The 18,259-nt window shown below is 37.6% G+C and overlaps 1 protein-coding gene across 3 annotated transcripts in view; it reads right to left on the minus strand.

The window, feature by feature from the left end:
- Positions 1–18,259, minus strand: part of LOC123236743 (cytochrome b5 type B) — a 58,534-nt gene that overhangs the window by 10,651 nt on the left and 29,624 nt on the right. For 2 of the 3 annotated variants that reach the window (XM_044663143.1, XM_044663144.1), the window contains exons 2-3: positions 3,874–4,002; positions 3,470–3,496 (exon numbers count right to left, since the gene is read on the minus strand). In XM_044663143.1, the coding sequence (XP_044519078.1) occupies positions 3,470–3,496; positions 3,874–4,002 (156 nt within the window). The remainder of the gene's footprint in view (positions 1–3,469; positions 3,497–3,873; positions 4,003–18,259) is intronic. The other variant, XM_044663145.1, reaches the window with a different exon arrangement.

Genomic DNA, 18,259 nt, shown 5'->3' on the forward strand with positions numbered 1-18,259 from the left:
AGTAAGTTTTAAGATAAAAACCTGTGGGTTTGGATTCTTTGTGCTCCTCTTCTCTTTACAGATAATCCCAAATTAACTGAATTAGCAAATGGTGGATCAGAAGAGATTTGCTTTATGGAACACAAGTGCTCCTAACTCAAAACACTACCAAGGTGCTTTCCAAGATGAGTCTCTACTGCAAAAAACTGCCCAGTTGTGGGCAGTTCCTTGAAGGTCCCTCAACTTGTAGGCTTTTTGGTCAGCTACACAGAGAAATCAAGAGGCTTCCCCAAAAACTGTCCTTGTCTAGACAAGATAGGAGAATATTGTCAGCTCTCTATTGCCAGAATTAGAAGCTAGAGGGGGTAGCTGGATGGTTCAGTGGATTGAGAGCCAGGCCTAGAGACAGGAAGTCCTAGGTTCAATTCTGGGCTCAGACACTTCCTAACTGTGTGACCCTGGGCAAGTCACTTAACCCCCATTGCCTAGCCCTGTAACAAATAAAAAATTAATATAGAAGGATATATATAAAAGGTATTAGGGCTTAAAATAAACAAACAAACAAACAAATAAATAAATAAATATTCAGAATTAGACGCTAGATATGAAAGACATTGAGTCCTCTGGGTCCTGGTATCTGGTGCCCTAGATCCTGAGCTACCTTAGTGAGTTAATCTGACAGTGTCAGAAGTGACCATACACTATGGGTAGAGGGTACTGAAAAGATGAAGAGGAGTCCTCTAGAAAAATGGAATAGTTATTAACTAAAAAGAGCTTTAGGTCAGTTTAGCCCCCTTAACCTTCTCTCTCAGTCCAGGCTGACTAGCCTCTCCTTTTCTCTTTATTCCTACTTTTACCTACCGATTGTAAATAAACTCTTCAACCCAATGCTGACTTGGGTCTGATTTTATTACGGAATCAACCTAAATTGTTGATTCCTGGCGGCCACATATTTTTAATATATATCTATAAATACCTAAATTTTATTCCTTACATCAGAATGGTAAACTTTAGAGAATTTCACCCTGATCATATATCCAAAAAACTGACATAAGTCTAACCAAAGAGATATTTGTTACTTTTTACTCATTTAATTTTGGTTTTTTTTTAAATGTCCTAAAGAGAAATAATCTAAAGTAGAATAGCAAATCTTTGGAAAGCCCCCTTTACATTCCATACTCACCCTACCTGCAAAAAAGAATGACAACTTTCCTCACACCAAGAGTAAATAGAAGAGAGATAAAGATGAAACCTAGTCTTCAATAGGCCTAAAACTCAGTTATTGCCAAAGCCTGAAATAACCCAACAGAGTAAAATCTTCAAACTTTCGAAATTTTACTTTGAGAGAATATTCCCCTGCCTTCCAGGAAAATCACCTAAACAGAAAGATGTGATGAAAAGAAATGTTACCATTTTCTCTTGGTTAGTCAAGCTATGCAAAAAAAAAAAAAAAAAAAAAAAAAAGTCACTAGAAATGACAGTTTTTCTAGTAAACAATAGCAGATATTAGAAACTTTGATAACTTGAAAGAGAATATTCCTTTTTAATCTGTAAAAAGAGAAAGTCTAGAGTTGAAGTTTGTACGTTTGTTTTGTTAATGCACACAAGCAGGACCATTACGTCAAAGGAAACTGCTTTCTTATCCTGGAGGAATATTTCCTTGAGTTTCCAATAGAAAGCATAGCCACTCATGACTAGCACCTGCTGGGGATTACTAAGTCATGGACACCACCTTCGGCCAGTCCCCTCAGAACCCATCAGAGCTACTGGTTGCACTTAGAGGGAGGCCCTTAATTCTGTCCAATAACTGCTTTCCAAGCTTCAAGATATTGGAAAGAGACTATAACTACATGGGGAAAGGTACAAGAAATAAGGCTTCCTCTATTTCAGTGTTCTAAATCTATTTTAGGGATATAAACAAAGATGCATGTATGAAGGAATAGCTAGGACACCTCTCCTGGGCAAATGGGGACAGGCCTGCTGGAAATGTGGACCTACCACTGAGCTGCCAACACTTTCTGGACATGATCAATAAACTGTACCAGAACATTCAGCTCTATTCAATTCTGCTTTATTGACAAGAGCTCGGGAGCAGAGAGCACTGGCTCAGGGTGAAGCAGTGCAGTTTATGAGCCAATACTGCTCACAGTTAGGTTATAGACAAGTTTTCATTTCCTTTTCTGAAAATGATCCAGCAGCTTAGCAAAGAGAATGTGTGGGGCACAAAGAGAGAAAGAGATGCTTGGGCACAAATATTCTGAGGCAACCATCTTTGGGCTTTAGGAATTCTTGTGCCTTAGTCAACAAATCAGCTGGGTTTAGGGTTAGGCTCAATGGGGTTGGAAACTAAGTTGAGAAAAGGGAACTTCAATTTTATGATGTTCCTACTCTATCACCTATGAAGGGAAAGTTGAAAAAGCAGGGAAGGACGGGTATGGAATGGTCAGTGAAGAAAAAGATGTCCTAAAACCTGAGAAAGTCCTTCATCTTTTCTGTCCTGGACAAGATAACAGTAGAAAGAACTTCAACACTATTGATTCTCAACATTAATTACTGACTGATAACTGAGTCCGCCCTACCTGCTAGACTATAGAGTAAAAGGATGAATAAACATATTCCTGAAAAAAGCAGCCTCCACATTTTTGCTTGGCAGGAAAATTAGATTACTGGGTAAAGGGTGGAAAGGTCATTTCCAAGACAATTCATCCACAACCCTTTAAAATGGAAGATTCTAAATCTGAAGCAAGATCAAAGCAAATTTTTTTCACTTTCTTAAATCTTTTTTTCTATTTGAGTTTCTTTCCACAAAAGGATTAATATGGGAAAATACATCACATAATTGCACACATAAGATCTATATGAGATTGCTAATCATCTCAAGTGGGTGAGGGGTTGGGGGAAGAGAGGGATGGAGAGATTTTAAGACTCAATATTCTTTGAAAAATGTTGGGAACTGTTTTTACATGTAATTGGGGGAAAATAAAATAAAATTTAATACCAGGAAATAAAAAATAAAAAATGATAAGATAGAAGATTGGAAGATAGGTATATATGTATATGATGCATTTGGAAAGGAAAGGGGGAAAATGAATGAGAGATAAATGCTGATACTCTAGTCTTTCCCCCAACCAAAGACCTCCAAGAACAGAGCAAGTCTTTTTTAAAAATCACCTGTTCTTTCATCATGCTAAATGATAACATTTTTTTGGGTCAAACCCCAAATCATCTATGTCATTCCCATAAACTAGTTAGATTACAAATTGAATTTTTAGGGCATTTTTTTCTTCTATTGGAAACTCAGTTGTCCTTTTCTCCTGTGCTAGAATTTAACTCAAATCCCTTTAAAAAAAAAAACTGGGCTTCTGCCTGGTTTAAAAAACAACACAATTCAACTCAAACTTAAAGCATATACCAAACTACTAAATCTATTGAGGACATGTCTTCTGACACTTTGTACTTCAGGGTTATAGAGAGACTGATGCTTTCTTACCTCAGATCCTTCAGCTTTACGGTCACTCTGGAAGAAAGAAAGAAAAAAAAAATTAAAGAATTATCCAAATAATGAAGAAACAGGTGCATATAGAAACAGCTTTCACCACATCCTCATTTATATGAATGGAATTTGAGCTGCTACCCATGCCTACCCAAGAATACACCAGAGCCACCAGACAATGGTGTTTGGGGCCAATTGCTGGCAGTAAATTCCAATCAGTTCCTTCTGATTGTGAAGCAACACTAAGGACTCAGCCTTATAAACATGAGCATGTGTGTAAGGGCACTGAAACTCATTTACTGGTAGAAAGCTGTATCTATCTAGTAATAGATAAATACAGCTCTTCTGTAATGTACTTCCTTTTGCTTCCCCATGGCTGCCTCTAGCTTAGCATCCCTTACCGGATGGACCTCCCCTACGTAGTACTGTTTGAGCATTTCTTTGGCATCGGAAGAGTGCCCCACATCTTCAAAGCTTTCTGTTGCATCCCGACCAGCTTGTTCCATCAGAACCTCTCCTCCACCTGGATGCTAGGAGAAAACAAAAGAGAGAAATCCCCTGACTCCAAGGCTCACTAAAAGGAAAAGGAAATTAATTTGTTCCTTTCCTCTCATCACCTACAACTTTTTTTTTTTTTTTTTTTTTACTTCAGTAAAGTGACTTCTGGCCACAAGCTCCAGACATTTCTGGTTCAAAAACAAGAGGTATCCCCTCCCCTCAAAGCAATCCTAAGAAAGAGAAGGGGGCAGAGTCCCTCTATTCACTCTATCTAGTTTGACTAGCTTCATAAGCAGCAAACCTCCTCCAGCATAAAGGATCAAAATATCCTTTTATCACAAAGAACTTAGTCTGCAAATTAGACATACTCTATAGCAGGGGTCAGCAACCTTTTTGGCCGTGAGAGCCATAAACGCCATATTTTTTAAAATATAATTTCATGAGAGCCGTACAGTGCTCACAGTGTGCGCTCCTGTAACAGCGCCTGAAAAAAAATTGACTTTATGGCTCCTGCAGAAAGAGCCATACGTTGCCAACCCCTGCTCTATAGCCTTCAGCTCAAGTGAGGAGGTCCCACCTGACCTCCCTTAGAGGTAAAAGAGGAAAGATAATGATAAATATTCATATGTAGAGACTAAAAAAATTTTATAAAACTATCTGAGTTAATACATGGTATGAATTTAGATATTATGACAGGGCAGCTATCTAATTACATTCCCTAAAATAGTCTTGATATAATCTTCTGTGTTTAAAGTTATCAGTTCTATCCCTCAATATTTCAAGGAATTTTAAGGGAATGATTAGAATATAATCTCTGTGAAGTTAGAAATTTATTTTTCTATTTTTATGTTCCTAACAACATTCTTTGTACATATCAGGAGTTACATAATGTTGAATTTAATTAAATTCCACTACATTGAAAGTAATGTAACAAAATTCTGATTATCCATGTCCTCAAAAAAGGGCACCCCTTATATTTAAAAGTATAAAAGATAGGGCAGCTGGGTGGCTCAGTGGATTGAGAGCCAGGCCTAGAGATGTGAGGTCCTAGGTTCAAATCCGACCTCAGACAATTCCCAGCTGCGTGACCCTGGGCAAGTCACTTGACCCCCATTGCCCACCCTTACCACTCTTCCACCTATGAGACAATACACAGAAGTTAAGGGTTTAAAAAAAAAAGTATAAAAGATAGAATGAGATCTTATTTTATTCACTTACCATTATATAATCCAACACTCTTTATTTTATACATAAGGAAAAATAACATCCAAAAGGCAGTGACTTGCCCCAAACCACACAACTAAAATTGATTTTCTATTTCAGAGCTCCACTGATACTGTACTCTTCTTGAATGTACTCTTAACTACAATGAAACAACAATGGGCCAATAATGCTTAATTATTACTCAAAAAAATCTTTAAGTTAGACCCTCAACACCTTTCAGAAAGCAATCTGTATAACATGTAACTAGCTCTTCTGATTCAAAATAGATAATTAACCAAACTTACTGGGAAGATGAATAAATTGCATCAGATTCAAAACATCCAAAATGGTTGCTATTGGAGGCAGAGAAAATGACCTAAAGTATGTCAAAGTACAGGTTTGTTCCCCAAGGTCATCTTCTGTTAAACTTGCATTACTGCCACTGAGTAAATAAATTAGAACATGGTACTGAGGAAATCACAGGCAACAGCTCAATTTCCATACAGGTATTCCATACTTCAGTAAATGAAATCGTCATGATTTTCTCCACATGAGTACTTCATTCCACCACCATAGAACCTAACCCCTCTAAGTCTTTGTGAGTTCCCAGAGCCAACAAATATTAACTCGTGGTGGCCAACTACTGCTGAACAAAGGAGAAAGTCACACAACAATGCTGCCTGTGTACACTATCCACTTATGTTTCCAGCTTCAACTGGGCCCTTTCTGCAGCAAGATAGTCCTTTTATTTCTTACTGATTCCTCATTTCATTCCCCACAGAAGCTACCCCAAATCTTCTCTTCCCTCCTCAAGCCTCTCACACTTCTCTCCTTTCCCCTTTTTCTCAGTTAAAAGTGTTACCTCAGACTTTACTGAGAAAATCAAGGCCATCTGATATCAATTTGTTCTTTTTCTCTTCTCAAAACCAGTACATCATCCTATGGTTTCCTCCTTTTCTCTTAGTCTCTTAAAATGAAGTGGTCCTTCTCCTTGCCAAGACCAAACCTTCAACGTGTACTCTTGATCCAAACCCCTCCTTCAATCTTCTAGAAAAAAAGGTACTAACAGTCCCCAATACTCCCAAGTGTGGCCTAAATAAAATTAAAATGTAACAAGGAAATATTTAACAATAAATTTAAAAAACACAACAGAATATCACATTTGAAAATTAAGACAATAAAGAGCCTCAGAGGATCATTAATACAATTCTTGGTTGTTCAGTCATGTCTAACTTCATGACTCCATTAGAAGTTCTTGGCAAAGATACTGGAGTAGTTTGCCATTCCTTTCTTTCATTTTACAGATGAAGAAATTGAAATAAACAGATTTAAGTGACTTGCACAGGGTCTCAGCTAGTAAGTGTCTAAGGTCAGATTTGAATGCAGGAAGACGAATCTTCCTTTCTCCAAGCCCTAGCTCTCATCTATCAATCAGTAGGCAGCTAGATGGTATAGTAGGTAAATCACTGGGCTTGGAAACTGGAAAACTTGAGTTCAAATCCAGCCTTAAGACATTTACTAGCCTTGTGTAAGTCATTTAACAGTCTGTCTCAGTTTCCTCAACTATATAATAAGGGCAAAATAATAGCACCTACCTTCCAGGGTTGTTGTAAGGATCAGATAATATTTTTAAGCCCTTAGCACAGCACTAATAAATATTTGTTCATTTCCTAGCTGTGTGACCCATAGCAAGTCACTTAACCCCCCCACTGTCTAGCCCTTACTAGGGCTTCTGCCTTGGAATCAATACTAGGTTTGTTTCCAAGATGGAAGGTTATGGTTTATAAAAATAAAATAAAATTTAAAAGGTTTATTCCTTCCTCCCTATATTCCATCTACCTATCTATATAAAGACATATATAGATCCCAGCCCTAATCTCTCCCTGAACTTCAATCCTACCTCACCAATTGCCTATTGAGTATTTCATCGATGTCAATTCATAGGATGTCCTAGATACACTCCATCTCAGCACGTCTACGTCAGAACTCATTATCTTTCCATTTGAAAGAAGGGCAAGACCAGCTATATTCATGCTCTCTCTCAGCTTTTTGAATAACTTTTTTATTTCTTTTTAAAAATGTATTCCAAACTTTACAAAACCAAATAAAACAAACATTTCCACATATCAAAAGAAGATTGTGCATAAATGAAATAACAGATCTTATATGTTTAGCTTATTCTTCTTCATATCTACATAATAAATCCCATCCACATGTCCCAGGCCCTTCCCACCCTCTCCACATCACAGAAGATAACTTCCATGAAACCAACATGTTCATATAAATTAAGTCTTTCATGTTTTCACCTTTCAGTTCACTTTCAGTAGGTAAAATTCAGTTTATTCTTCCAGCATTAATTCTGTAGTGATGTATAATGTTCTCTTAGTCCTACTCATTTCACTGTTTATTATCTCATGTAGTTCTTTCCAAGTTTTTAAAAAATTAGCTGGCTAATTGCTTCTTATGATGTAGTTGTATGCCATCTGTTTTACAACAGGAGTAAGGAAGGAAGGAAGGTGCTTCTATAAGCTGGGCTTGACAAGCTGGCCCAAGATCCTCAGGTGGTAAATGGATCTAGCCTAAATGAGGATTGTGATGCCTGAGTGGGCCACCAAGGTGTGCTGGTAATCACCAGGGCTTATGGATGATCAACTCAGGTAAGCACCTGACCCCACAAACAGTGCCCAAGCCAAAGTTATTAAGGGAGAAGCTGTATATATTGTTCAACAGCTCCTCTGGTTCCTTGACAGGGTTAGTTTAGACCAGAGATTCCCAAAGTGGGCACCACCGCCCCCTGGTGGGTGCTGCAGCGATCTAGGAAAGCAGTAATGGCCACAAGTGCATTTATCTTTCCTATTAATTGCTATTAAAATTTAAAAAAAAAATAATTTCCAGGGCGCTAAGTAATATTTTTTCTGGAAAGGGGGCGGTAAGCCAAAAAAGTTTGGGAACCACTGGGTTAGATGATAAAGGTTGGTTATAGGGCTAGTTGTTGGTATTTGATTAGATAATGCTAACTGACTACTATTTTGATAAATTCCCTTTCCCCTTTGGCTGTAGTTATTCACTTGCTCTTGGAATAAATGCCACTCTTCACTTGAATCAAGTTTCAAAGGGGTTTAATGCTTTAGACTCAAAGGGGTAGAATTAAGGATAAGGAAAGAGGTGTTGGGAATGGCTATGCTAAATCTAATGAGAGCTAAAGTAAGCTAATCAATAAGCAACAAGTTGGTAATTGGCTGGAGATTCTTCTCTCCCTCACAGACCCTGATCCGACCCAGCCGTGGTCTAGACCAAAGGAAAGGAAGGGATAGTGATAATCTTCTTGACAGCTGTTGTCAAGAAGCTTGAGAGCTGTTATCTCTCGGCCTTGTTTAGTAATAGGTGAATGAACTTTTTGTGGCAATAAAGTATAGATGCTGGATCTGCAGGTCTATAGACCTACCCACCCTTCCCCACCCTCTACCCTCCAGAAATCCCTTCTCAAGACTGAGACCTTGAGTGGCTGAGCCCCTGGGCTTTTATAGAGGTGGTCCCAACTGTCTTTTGCCCTTGGCTCATGCCATCTGAGCAAATTCCAAGTTCTATAACCGACAATCTGTCACTCAAGCTGTTCTCCATCTTTTTCCAGAAATTACCTATTACACATCACGATCACATATAGCACAATTTTTTTTAGTCATTCCCCAACTGATGGTCATCCCCATAATTTCCAATTCTTTGCCACCATAAAGATTGCTGCTATAAATATTTTGGAACAAATAGGTTCTTTTCCTTTTTTCCTAATCTCCTTGGGAAGCAGATCCTGCTGGATCTAAGCACATACACAGTTTTATAAGTCTGTAATTCCAAATTGCTCTTCAAAATGGTTGGATCACTTCACAGTTCCACCAACGGTGTATTAGTGTTCCCATTTTCCCATATCCCCTGTCACTTTGCCCTTTTGTTGCTTTAGTCAGTCTGATGGTGTGAGCTGATATCTCAAGAGTTGTTTTGTTTTGCATTTCTCTCAATAGTGATTTAGCACATTTTTTCATATACCTACATGCGGCTTTGATTTCTTCATCCTAAAATTGTTTGTTCATATCTTTTGCCCATTTATCAACTGGGGGATGGCTCTTATTCTTATAAATTTGACAAAGTTCTCTATATTTTAGATATGAGACTTCTATTTGAGAAACTGTCTATAAAAATTTCCCCCAATTTTCTGCTTCTTCTTATCTTGGCAGCATTTGTACAAAACCTTTTCAATTTAATGTTCTCAAAGTACTCCATTTTCCATTTCACATTGTTCTCCATCTCTTGCTGATTCACAAAGTCCTCTCCTATCCATAAATCTGATAGGCAGTATGTTCCCGGTTCTAATTTACTTATGATACCTCCTTTTTTGCCTAGATCATGTACCCATTTTGATCTTAGTGAATGGTGCAAGATATTAATCTATGCCTCCTTTCTGCCAAATTAGTTTCCACTTGTCCCAGCAATTTTTACCAAATAGTGATTTCTTATCCCCCAAACCTGGATCTCCTGGAACTTTCTTCACAATGAGTGTCACAAGCAACCTGCTTCCCATGGGAGATGCCTTCTTCATTCCAGCAGCTTTTTCACTCTGAAGCTCCCTTCCTTTCCTGTCAGGTGAGTTACTGGACACTCCTAGAAACTTTTCCTAGAAATGTGAAGGAAAAGCCCAGCCCAGAAAATTGCCTTCTTCATTCCTCCTTGGACTTTTTTCTCCCTGGATAGGTGCCTCCCCCACCTATGCATGCTCCCTTTCAGTAAAAGAATGGAGGTTCTTTAAGGGAAAATACTTTCTTTCTGTTTCTATTTGTACTGCCTGTACTTAGCACAAGGCCTGAAGAAATGCTTGCTGGCTTTACTTCCACCCACCCCCTCAACCCATTTCTCTTCCAAATTTCCCTATTTCTGTCAAAGGCAATACCATTTTTTCAGTCTCCCAAATTCATAATCTTGGTTTTATCCGGTTATACCGAATTCCTCACTCTCTTTCTGCTCATCTAATCATTTGTCAGATCTTTCCATGTCCATTTCCTCAATCTCTGTTTCATCCAACCTTTTCTCTACTAGTCATACAATTACCACCTTAGTTCAGGGCCTCATCGCCTCTCACCTACATTATAACAGTGAGTCTCCTAAATTGTTTCCCTAACTCAATCTCACCACTCTGGTCTATCATGCACCAAGATGTCAAAGTGATTTCCCTTAAATTTGGATCTGACTGGGTCACTTCTACACTCAAAAGCTCCAGAAGCTCCCTAGGAACAGAGATTAGACTTTCATAGCCTGCCCCAATCTCTTCTCAACTTCACTGCACATGACTCCTCCTCATGCACACCAAGATCCTGCCAAACCCAACACTCTATCACCTGTCTCTGTGCCTTTGTCATGGCTTTTCAGCATGCCTGGATCGCTTTCTTCTTTCACCTCTCCCTCAAACAGTCTACTTCTTTCTTTAAGATGCAGCCTTTCTAGATCTCCCCAACTGCTACTGTGCTGCTCCCTCCCAAATTACCTTGTATTTTGACATTTTGTATTTATTCAAATCTGTTATATATATATTTACATTGTATTTCTAGTACAATGTAATCTCCTTAGGAATAGGAAATGTTTCCTTCTTTACAGTTGGAATAGTGCCTGGCATATTGTAGATGTTTAATAAATACTTATTGGTAAACTGAAGAGTGACTTACCACAAAGAAAGGAAAATTTTATTCCATAGCTATGAATTACACCCTGAACCTAATTAATCCTCTAACCCAATGTGTGCCTTTAGTCACAACCAAGACTGGGTTAAAATATGGATCATTCAATTCAAACCCTTTTTGTCACTTGAAAAACAATCTCTACCATGTGTGAGGTGAAATACACGCTTCATCAAAAAAATGGTTTTGAACTATGTGGGACACTTTCTAACCAAAGGATAAACCTTAGTAGTTTTCATGTTAAGATATAAATGTGGGGTGTCAAAAATAATTTAAGGAAAGCTTCCCAGAGTCACCTAAAGAAATGCTTTTTAAATATGCAGAGTGAATCCCTAACTGTAATATTGTCACTTGGCATCTAGATCCATACTCCAGATTTTCACACCTGGGAAGAAGGGTAGGTGTAAAAAACTAGGACACTCTCTAAGTGCAACAAATCTCTCTCCTCCACACCTTGTTTATAGGCTCAAGTCTATATTGTGTTGAGCCTATATTGGTGCACCGGGAGGTTACCAAAGAAAATGTATTCAGGGTTGCACCTGTCACCTATGTAAGGTTCAGAATTCAATAAGAATAGAATGTAATACATTTTCTCCTCTTGGCTCAAAAGTGACAGCTATAGCCAAAATTGTTTTGGTTGCAGGATGACTAAGAGTATAATTCTTAGAAATTCCTTAAATTTGATCTTCAAATATATTCCTGTTGGATTCTGAAAGTAACCCAAGGTCTTCACAGAACACAAACTACAAAGGGCTGTGAATGGAGGTGATGAATCTTTTCATGTTTAGTACTTAGTAGAGATTGTGAGTGCCAGGGTATTTGGATTATAAACACAATTGGCATTTTTGTGTCTACCAACTGGTATAAAAAATTACATAATTTTAAACATGTGGGGGGAAGAGAGAAAAAGGTCTATAAGTCTTTTTTTATTGTTAAATATATCTTGATGCAAGTCACTTAGCAGTTATAAGGTTCAGGTGCTTCATCTATTAAAAAAGGAAAGAATAAGGGCCTTACTGTAGGAAGGAAGGCCTGGATCATTTTGATCATCAAAGCTTCTCAGGAGGAAACAGCTGTGTGTCCTCTAGGAAATGGCTCCAAAGAGGTCACCAAGTAATGTTCACAGAAGAAGAGACAAGTGGTGTGGGTTCACAATTCTGTCCTGAAGGGTACCAAGGAATCTATTTGTTGACCTGATAACAACAAGAGAAGTCTGTTGTCTTTCTGAGGCATGTTTCCACAACATAAAAAAGAGTCACATAACTTATCAAACAAGAGATGAGTATCCATTTCTGGCCATCTGTATAGGCAATAAGTAATATTGCCAGAATGAACCTAGAAAGATTTCTAAAAATTGTAAAGTCTTGGGCAAGGAAATGAAGAGCTTAGGAGGCATAGATGACATTTGCATCACTGCTGCCAATTAAAGGCAAAGGCTGCAGTAGAAAAAGGTATTTTGGGGAAGCAAATAACTGATTAAGATGACACATGTTGGACCACGACTTAAAATAAACAAGACCTGAAAGTTTCTTGACCATTGATGGAGGGCACCTAACAGTGCAAGAGAAGAATGCATTTGCTGAGAACCTAGAGAATCCAATTAAAAGGACATAAAAATGAAAAGGAAGGAGAAAACTGTGAGTACATACTCAACATAGAGAGTAGTTTCAAGATAGAAGTTAGCTATAAAAAAACCTACAGCCTCAAATGTTTAGACACTGGAGTGACATTTGAAGTGAACTATAGATCAAAATGGGAGGAAAAAAGTTTGATATTCTAGGTATCACTGAAAGTTGGTAGTTTCAGACGTGTTGGAGGAAGCTCTCCAGAATGAAATTCTGACGCAAATAGAATATTGTGATGAGGAGGAAAAAGAGCAAATGCCTAAAGAGATTATTAATGTACATTTGTTGAATTTTAACCTACAATTTAGATTTTAAAAAGACAGGGGCAATGGTATCTACTGGCTCTCCATATATCTAAATTAACAGCCCTGGTCAAGACCCATCTTAGAGGAAGGTGCAGGTAATACTGCTAAACTGCTCTCAGTAACTCCTGAAATATCTTGAAGGAAAGGGAGAGGAGCCACAGAAATGGAGAAGTGTGAATGAAGAAGCTGGTAGTTCTATACACTAGTGTCCTTGACTTCCATTTTTCTAAACAATTCTAGATCACATTAAGAGAATGATTTGTGAGATTTTTGGAAGGGATGCAATGATCACTAAAAGCCTTGACTCCTTAAAGAATTGATTTTGCCAAACTAATATTATTCTTGACAGGATGACAACTGGTAGATATGAAGACTGCCAAAACTATAGTATACTTAAATTAAAGCAAAACATCTGACAAAGTCTCTTAGGTTGTGCTTGTGGCTAAGATAGAATTACACAGACTAAATTAATAGTACAATGAATTGGAGGGGCACTAGCTCAATGTACAAGATCCAAAGATAAATGAGGCAATGTCAATTTAGAAAGAAGAAGGTAGTAAGTGAAATGTCTCAAGAAGCTGTCACCAGCTCTGTAACATTCAACATTTCTATCAAGGACTTGTATGAAAGTACAGATATTATGCCTGTCAAATTTACTTCTGGCACAAAGCTTTAACAGCTAGATGATAGAATCCAGAACCAAAAATAGCTTCACAGGCTAGAATAATAGGTCTAATTAAATGAGATTACATTTATCTTTATTTATATAATGAATACCCATTACACTAGAAAACCAATGACGATTCATACTTATAATAATAACTAACATTTAAATAGTGCTTTATAGATGGAGCAAAGATGGAAAAGAAAGTAGAGGAACCTGATTTCTATCAACATGCTCTCCCCAAAAGTTATTACAACTCAAAATGAATTCTAGATCAGCATAACACATAAAAAGACAAATGGAAGTATTTTTTCAGCCCCAAAACTTAAGAGGTCCAGCACAAGGGATCTAGGGTACTTGGAGGTAGAGTGCAGTGTCCCAGAGTAGAAGGAAGCAACAGGCCTTGGGCACAGCTGAAGCAGCAGCTAAGGCTTCCAAGGGCTCTCAGCCACAGATGGTAAAGGGGTTGGGGGGGTAGGGGGAAGGTTTGTTTGACAACTATACAGAAAATTATGGAAGTTCCTTTGCTGGCTCTGGGTGCAAGACTCTTATTGCATTGCCCATTCACAGATTCAGGAAGCAGTCCTAGAGTACAGTGGAAAAGTGAAGAGGAGCACCAGCATATATTGACACTTGCAGCCACAGGAGAGCTGAGAACCCTGGCCACAGTTTTAAGGGGTAAGAGTGCTTGTGATTACTCAGACTAGAGCACAGGCCCAAAGAATATAAAACATACTCTCCTTACATCATACCACCTTGAAAGAACTGAAAGCAGACAGATCCCAAGCACCAGCTCTGAAGGTAATTATAAAGAACCTGAAGCTTAGAACAATGCTCCCTTTGCCACAGTAACAGAGCCTAACTTGAACAGTTTTTAGTAAAAAGATAGGAAAATGAGCAGAAAAAAGAAACTCAACAAAGAAAGCTATTTTGGTGACAGGACTGGCTGAAACTCAGACGACAACAAAGTCAATACTGCTGCATTGAAAGCCTTCAAGAAAAATATTAGCTGCTCTCAAGCCCAAAAAGAATTAAAGGAGTTTAAAAAGGATTTTTAAAATCAAATAAGAGAAGTAGAAGAAAAAGTAGGAAAAGAAATGAGAATGATACAGGAAAATTATGAAAGAGTCAGCAATTTGATAAAGGAGGCACAAAAAAATACTAAATAAATACCTTAAAAAAAAGCATAAGCCAATTAGTAAAGAGGCACAAAAATCCAAAGAAGAAAAGAATTCTTTAAAAAGCAGAAAAAGCAAATGGAAAAAGAAATATAGAAATGCACTGAAGAGAAAAACTTGAAAGACAGAATTGGCCCTTTGGAAAAAGAAGTACAAAAATTCACTGAGGAAAAGAACTCTTACAAACTAGAATTGGCCAAATGGAAAAGGAGGTACAAAAGCTCACTCAAGAAAATCATGCCTAAAAAATTAGAATTGGGAGGGGCAGCTGGGTAGCTCAGTGTATTGAGAGCCAGACCTAGAGACAGAAGGTCCTAGGTTCAAATCTGGTCTCAGACACTTCCTAGCTCTGTGGCCCTGGGCAAATCACTTAACCCTCACTGCCTACCCCTTACCACTCTTCTGCCTTGGAACCAATACACAGTATTAATTCTAAGATGGACAGTAAGGGTTTAAAATTTTAAATAAATTAGAATTGGCCAAGTGGACGCTAATGACTCAATGAGACATGAAGAAACAATCAAAATCAGTATAATGAAAAATTAGAAGAAAATGTGAAATATCTCATGGGAAAAACAACTGACCTAGAAAATAAATCCAGGAGAGATCATTTAAGAATTACTGGACTACCTGACAGCCATTATCAACCTATTTGAACAAAAATATTTAAAGCAGCTCTTTTTAGCAGGGCAAAGATTTAGAAAGTGAGGGGATACTCATCAATTGGAGAATGGATGAGCAAATTAGAGTATATGATTATATTGGAATACTATTTTGCTATAAGAAATGACAAGCTGGTGAAACTCAGAAAAACCTGGAAAGACTTCTATGAACTGAAGCAAAGTGAAATAAACAGAATTAGGAGAACATTGTACAATTGACAGGAATACTTCACAACAGTGATGGTGGACTTTTTAGAGACAGAGTGCCAGGCCCTGCCCCCATCCCACCACCCCCAAACCGAGTGCCTCGCCCCCCACGAAGGGGAAAGAGAAAGTGCTACTGACAGGCTGCTGGGCAGAGGGGTGGGTGAAGTGAGGAATGTCCTCAGCGAATGTAGAGAGGGGGAGGGGATTGGACCAAGCGCTCTGCTCCCCTCCAGCTCTGCCATCTGTAAGCCACCCACCTTCCCCACTGTGAGCTCCCATTGTCTGATGGGCAGAGGGGTGAGGGGGGGGGGGAGGAGGCAGCTCCACTCAAGTCCCTCTGCCTTTCTAGTAATGAACTGGGGGACAAGGGGGAATAGCTGCATGCTCACAGAGAGTACTCTGCCTGCCATCTTTGGCACCCATTCCAAGGTTCACCATCACTGCTTTATAATGAAACAACCATAAATAATAGCTATTCTCAGTTAATACAATAATCCAAAACTATCCTAAAGGACTCATGATACAAAATGTCATCTCCCTCCAGAGAAAAAGAACTGAGGATGAATCCAGACCACAGTAAACTTTTTTTCACTTTCTTACAATTTCTTTACTATTTGTTTCCTTCCACAAAAGGATTAATATGGAAAAATGCTTTACATGATTACACATATAAAATCTATATGAGATTGCTTATCATCTCAAGAGGGTTAGGAGGTTGGGGAAGAGAATTCAAGATTCAATATTCTTTGAAGACTGTTGGAAACTGTTTTTGCATGTAATTAGAGAAAAATAAAATTAAAAAATAAATAGTGCTTTACAATCTGGAAAATGTTTTACATACATTCTCTCATTTGTTTTTTCACAATAACTCTATAAGGTAGGTATTAATAACCCTACTTTACAGATGAGCAAACTGAAGTAGAAGGTGTTACACAATTTGTCCAGGGTGACCTCATAATGTTAGTAATGGTGATATGAGGGAAAAGATGAAAAGAAAGAAAAAAGCATTAATTATAAAATGCACAGAAGAGAGCAGAAGTAAGTTTGGAAAGATACAGACATCTGGAACAGGACAAGATTATAACTATCATATTAAATGTATTATATACTTTTAAAAATAAACTGCATAAATAGGATTGCATTTCATACACAATTTTTGTATGCGAAAATGATTATTCTTGCTGACATCTGTCAAATACATACACACAAATGCAGATGTCTAAAATTGGCTACAATTCAGATCTTGAGGAGCAATAATTTTAATTAAGATTTTGGAGTTTTTTTCAATTTGGAATTATACTAAAAAAGTGAACAAGATATTCATAGCCTCTGGCACAGAGATCCCACCACAAGGCAAAGAGGTCAATGATTTTTTTTTTAATCTCATAAAAACCACAATATGCATAATGATATTTTATGTGGTAGCAAAGAAATGGAAACAAAGTAGACTGATGTTTATCAAGTGGGGAGTGGTTAAACAAATTGTCATACATTTATGTTTTTTATTACATATTACAATACAATAATATTACTGTACCATAAGAAATGATGAACAAGAATTCAGAGAAGCTTAGGAAGACATATATGAAAATGAAGAAGCATATCCAAGAAAACAATGGATAAAATTACTCCCAACAATGTAAATGGAAAGACAATATAAGTGGAAAGAACAAAAAGCAAAGACAAGGTCATGTAATTATAATGATCAGCTTGTCCCAAGAAATTAGAAAACACACCTCCCTCCTTTATTTGTGGAAAAGGAGAGGGGGTTTATATGAGTAGAATACTGCATGTAACATAAGCCTTAGTTGATATATTAATTTTGCAGATTAAAGGAACAATACAAAAGTGATATGATATTATATAACAAAAGATAACAATTTTAAAATTTAAATTTACTTTTGCCTTGTAGTTAGTTATAGGAAAAAAAAACAGAATTTCTGGCTATTTCTTGGCTCTTATCAGGCACAGTGCTCTCTTTAGTCTATCACTGAATAAGCATTTTATAAGCAGCCACTATTTGTCAGGCATAGATTATGTAAGGCCAGGAAAAAAATCATTTTCTGACCCTAAGAGTCTTATATTTCAGTGAAGAGGGTACACTATCTTGACAGGAAAGCAAATATAGATACACAAAAACAAAACAGTGTGGTGGAGGAGGGTTACTAACTGTGCCTCTTAAAGAAGATAGTTCTTGAATTGACTCTTGAAAAGTGCTGGGTATCCCAAGAGGGGCAAGTGAGAATCCTAAGAAAACATTCCAAGCTCAAAGAGAGTATTCCAAGGTACAGAGTGGGAGACAGAATATCTATTGATCATTCACTATAAATATCAAGTAGATCTATAGCCTGTAACAGAGAGGAGTGGAGCAATGTTTAATCAACCTTGAAAGACAGGCTAGAACCAGGATATGAAGGGCTATAAATGCAAAATTCAAGAGTTTATATTTGATCCTAGAGTTAATAAAGAGTTACTTTTTTGGAAAAGGGAGTGACATGAGCAGATTTAGGACTATCAATCAGGTAGTTGTGGCATATTGGAAGCTGGACTCAATAGGAGAGACTAGAAGCAGGACTATGTAAAAGGCCATTGCAACAGTATAGGCAGATTTATTTAAAAATAAAACTTTAAAAAAAATCATTATTTCCTATTAGAGCATATATTGGTTGAAGAGAAAACAAGCATTTTTATATGAATTGCTATGTAACAGGTACTATGCCAAATG

The sequence above is a fragment of the Gracilinanus agilis genome, chromosome 2, assembly GCF_016433145.1.
Source record: "Gracilinanus agilis isolate LMUSP501 chromosome 2, AgileGrace, whole genome shotgun sequence".
Classification (NCBI taxonomy): Eukaryota; Metazoa; Chordata; class Mammalia; order Didelphimorphia; family Didelphidae; genus Gracilinanus; species Gracilinanus agilis.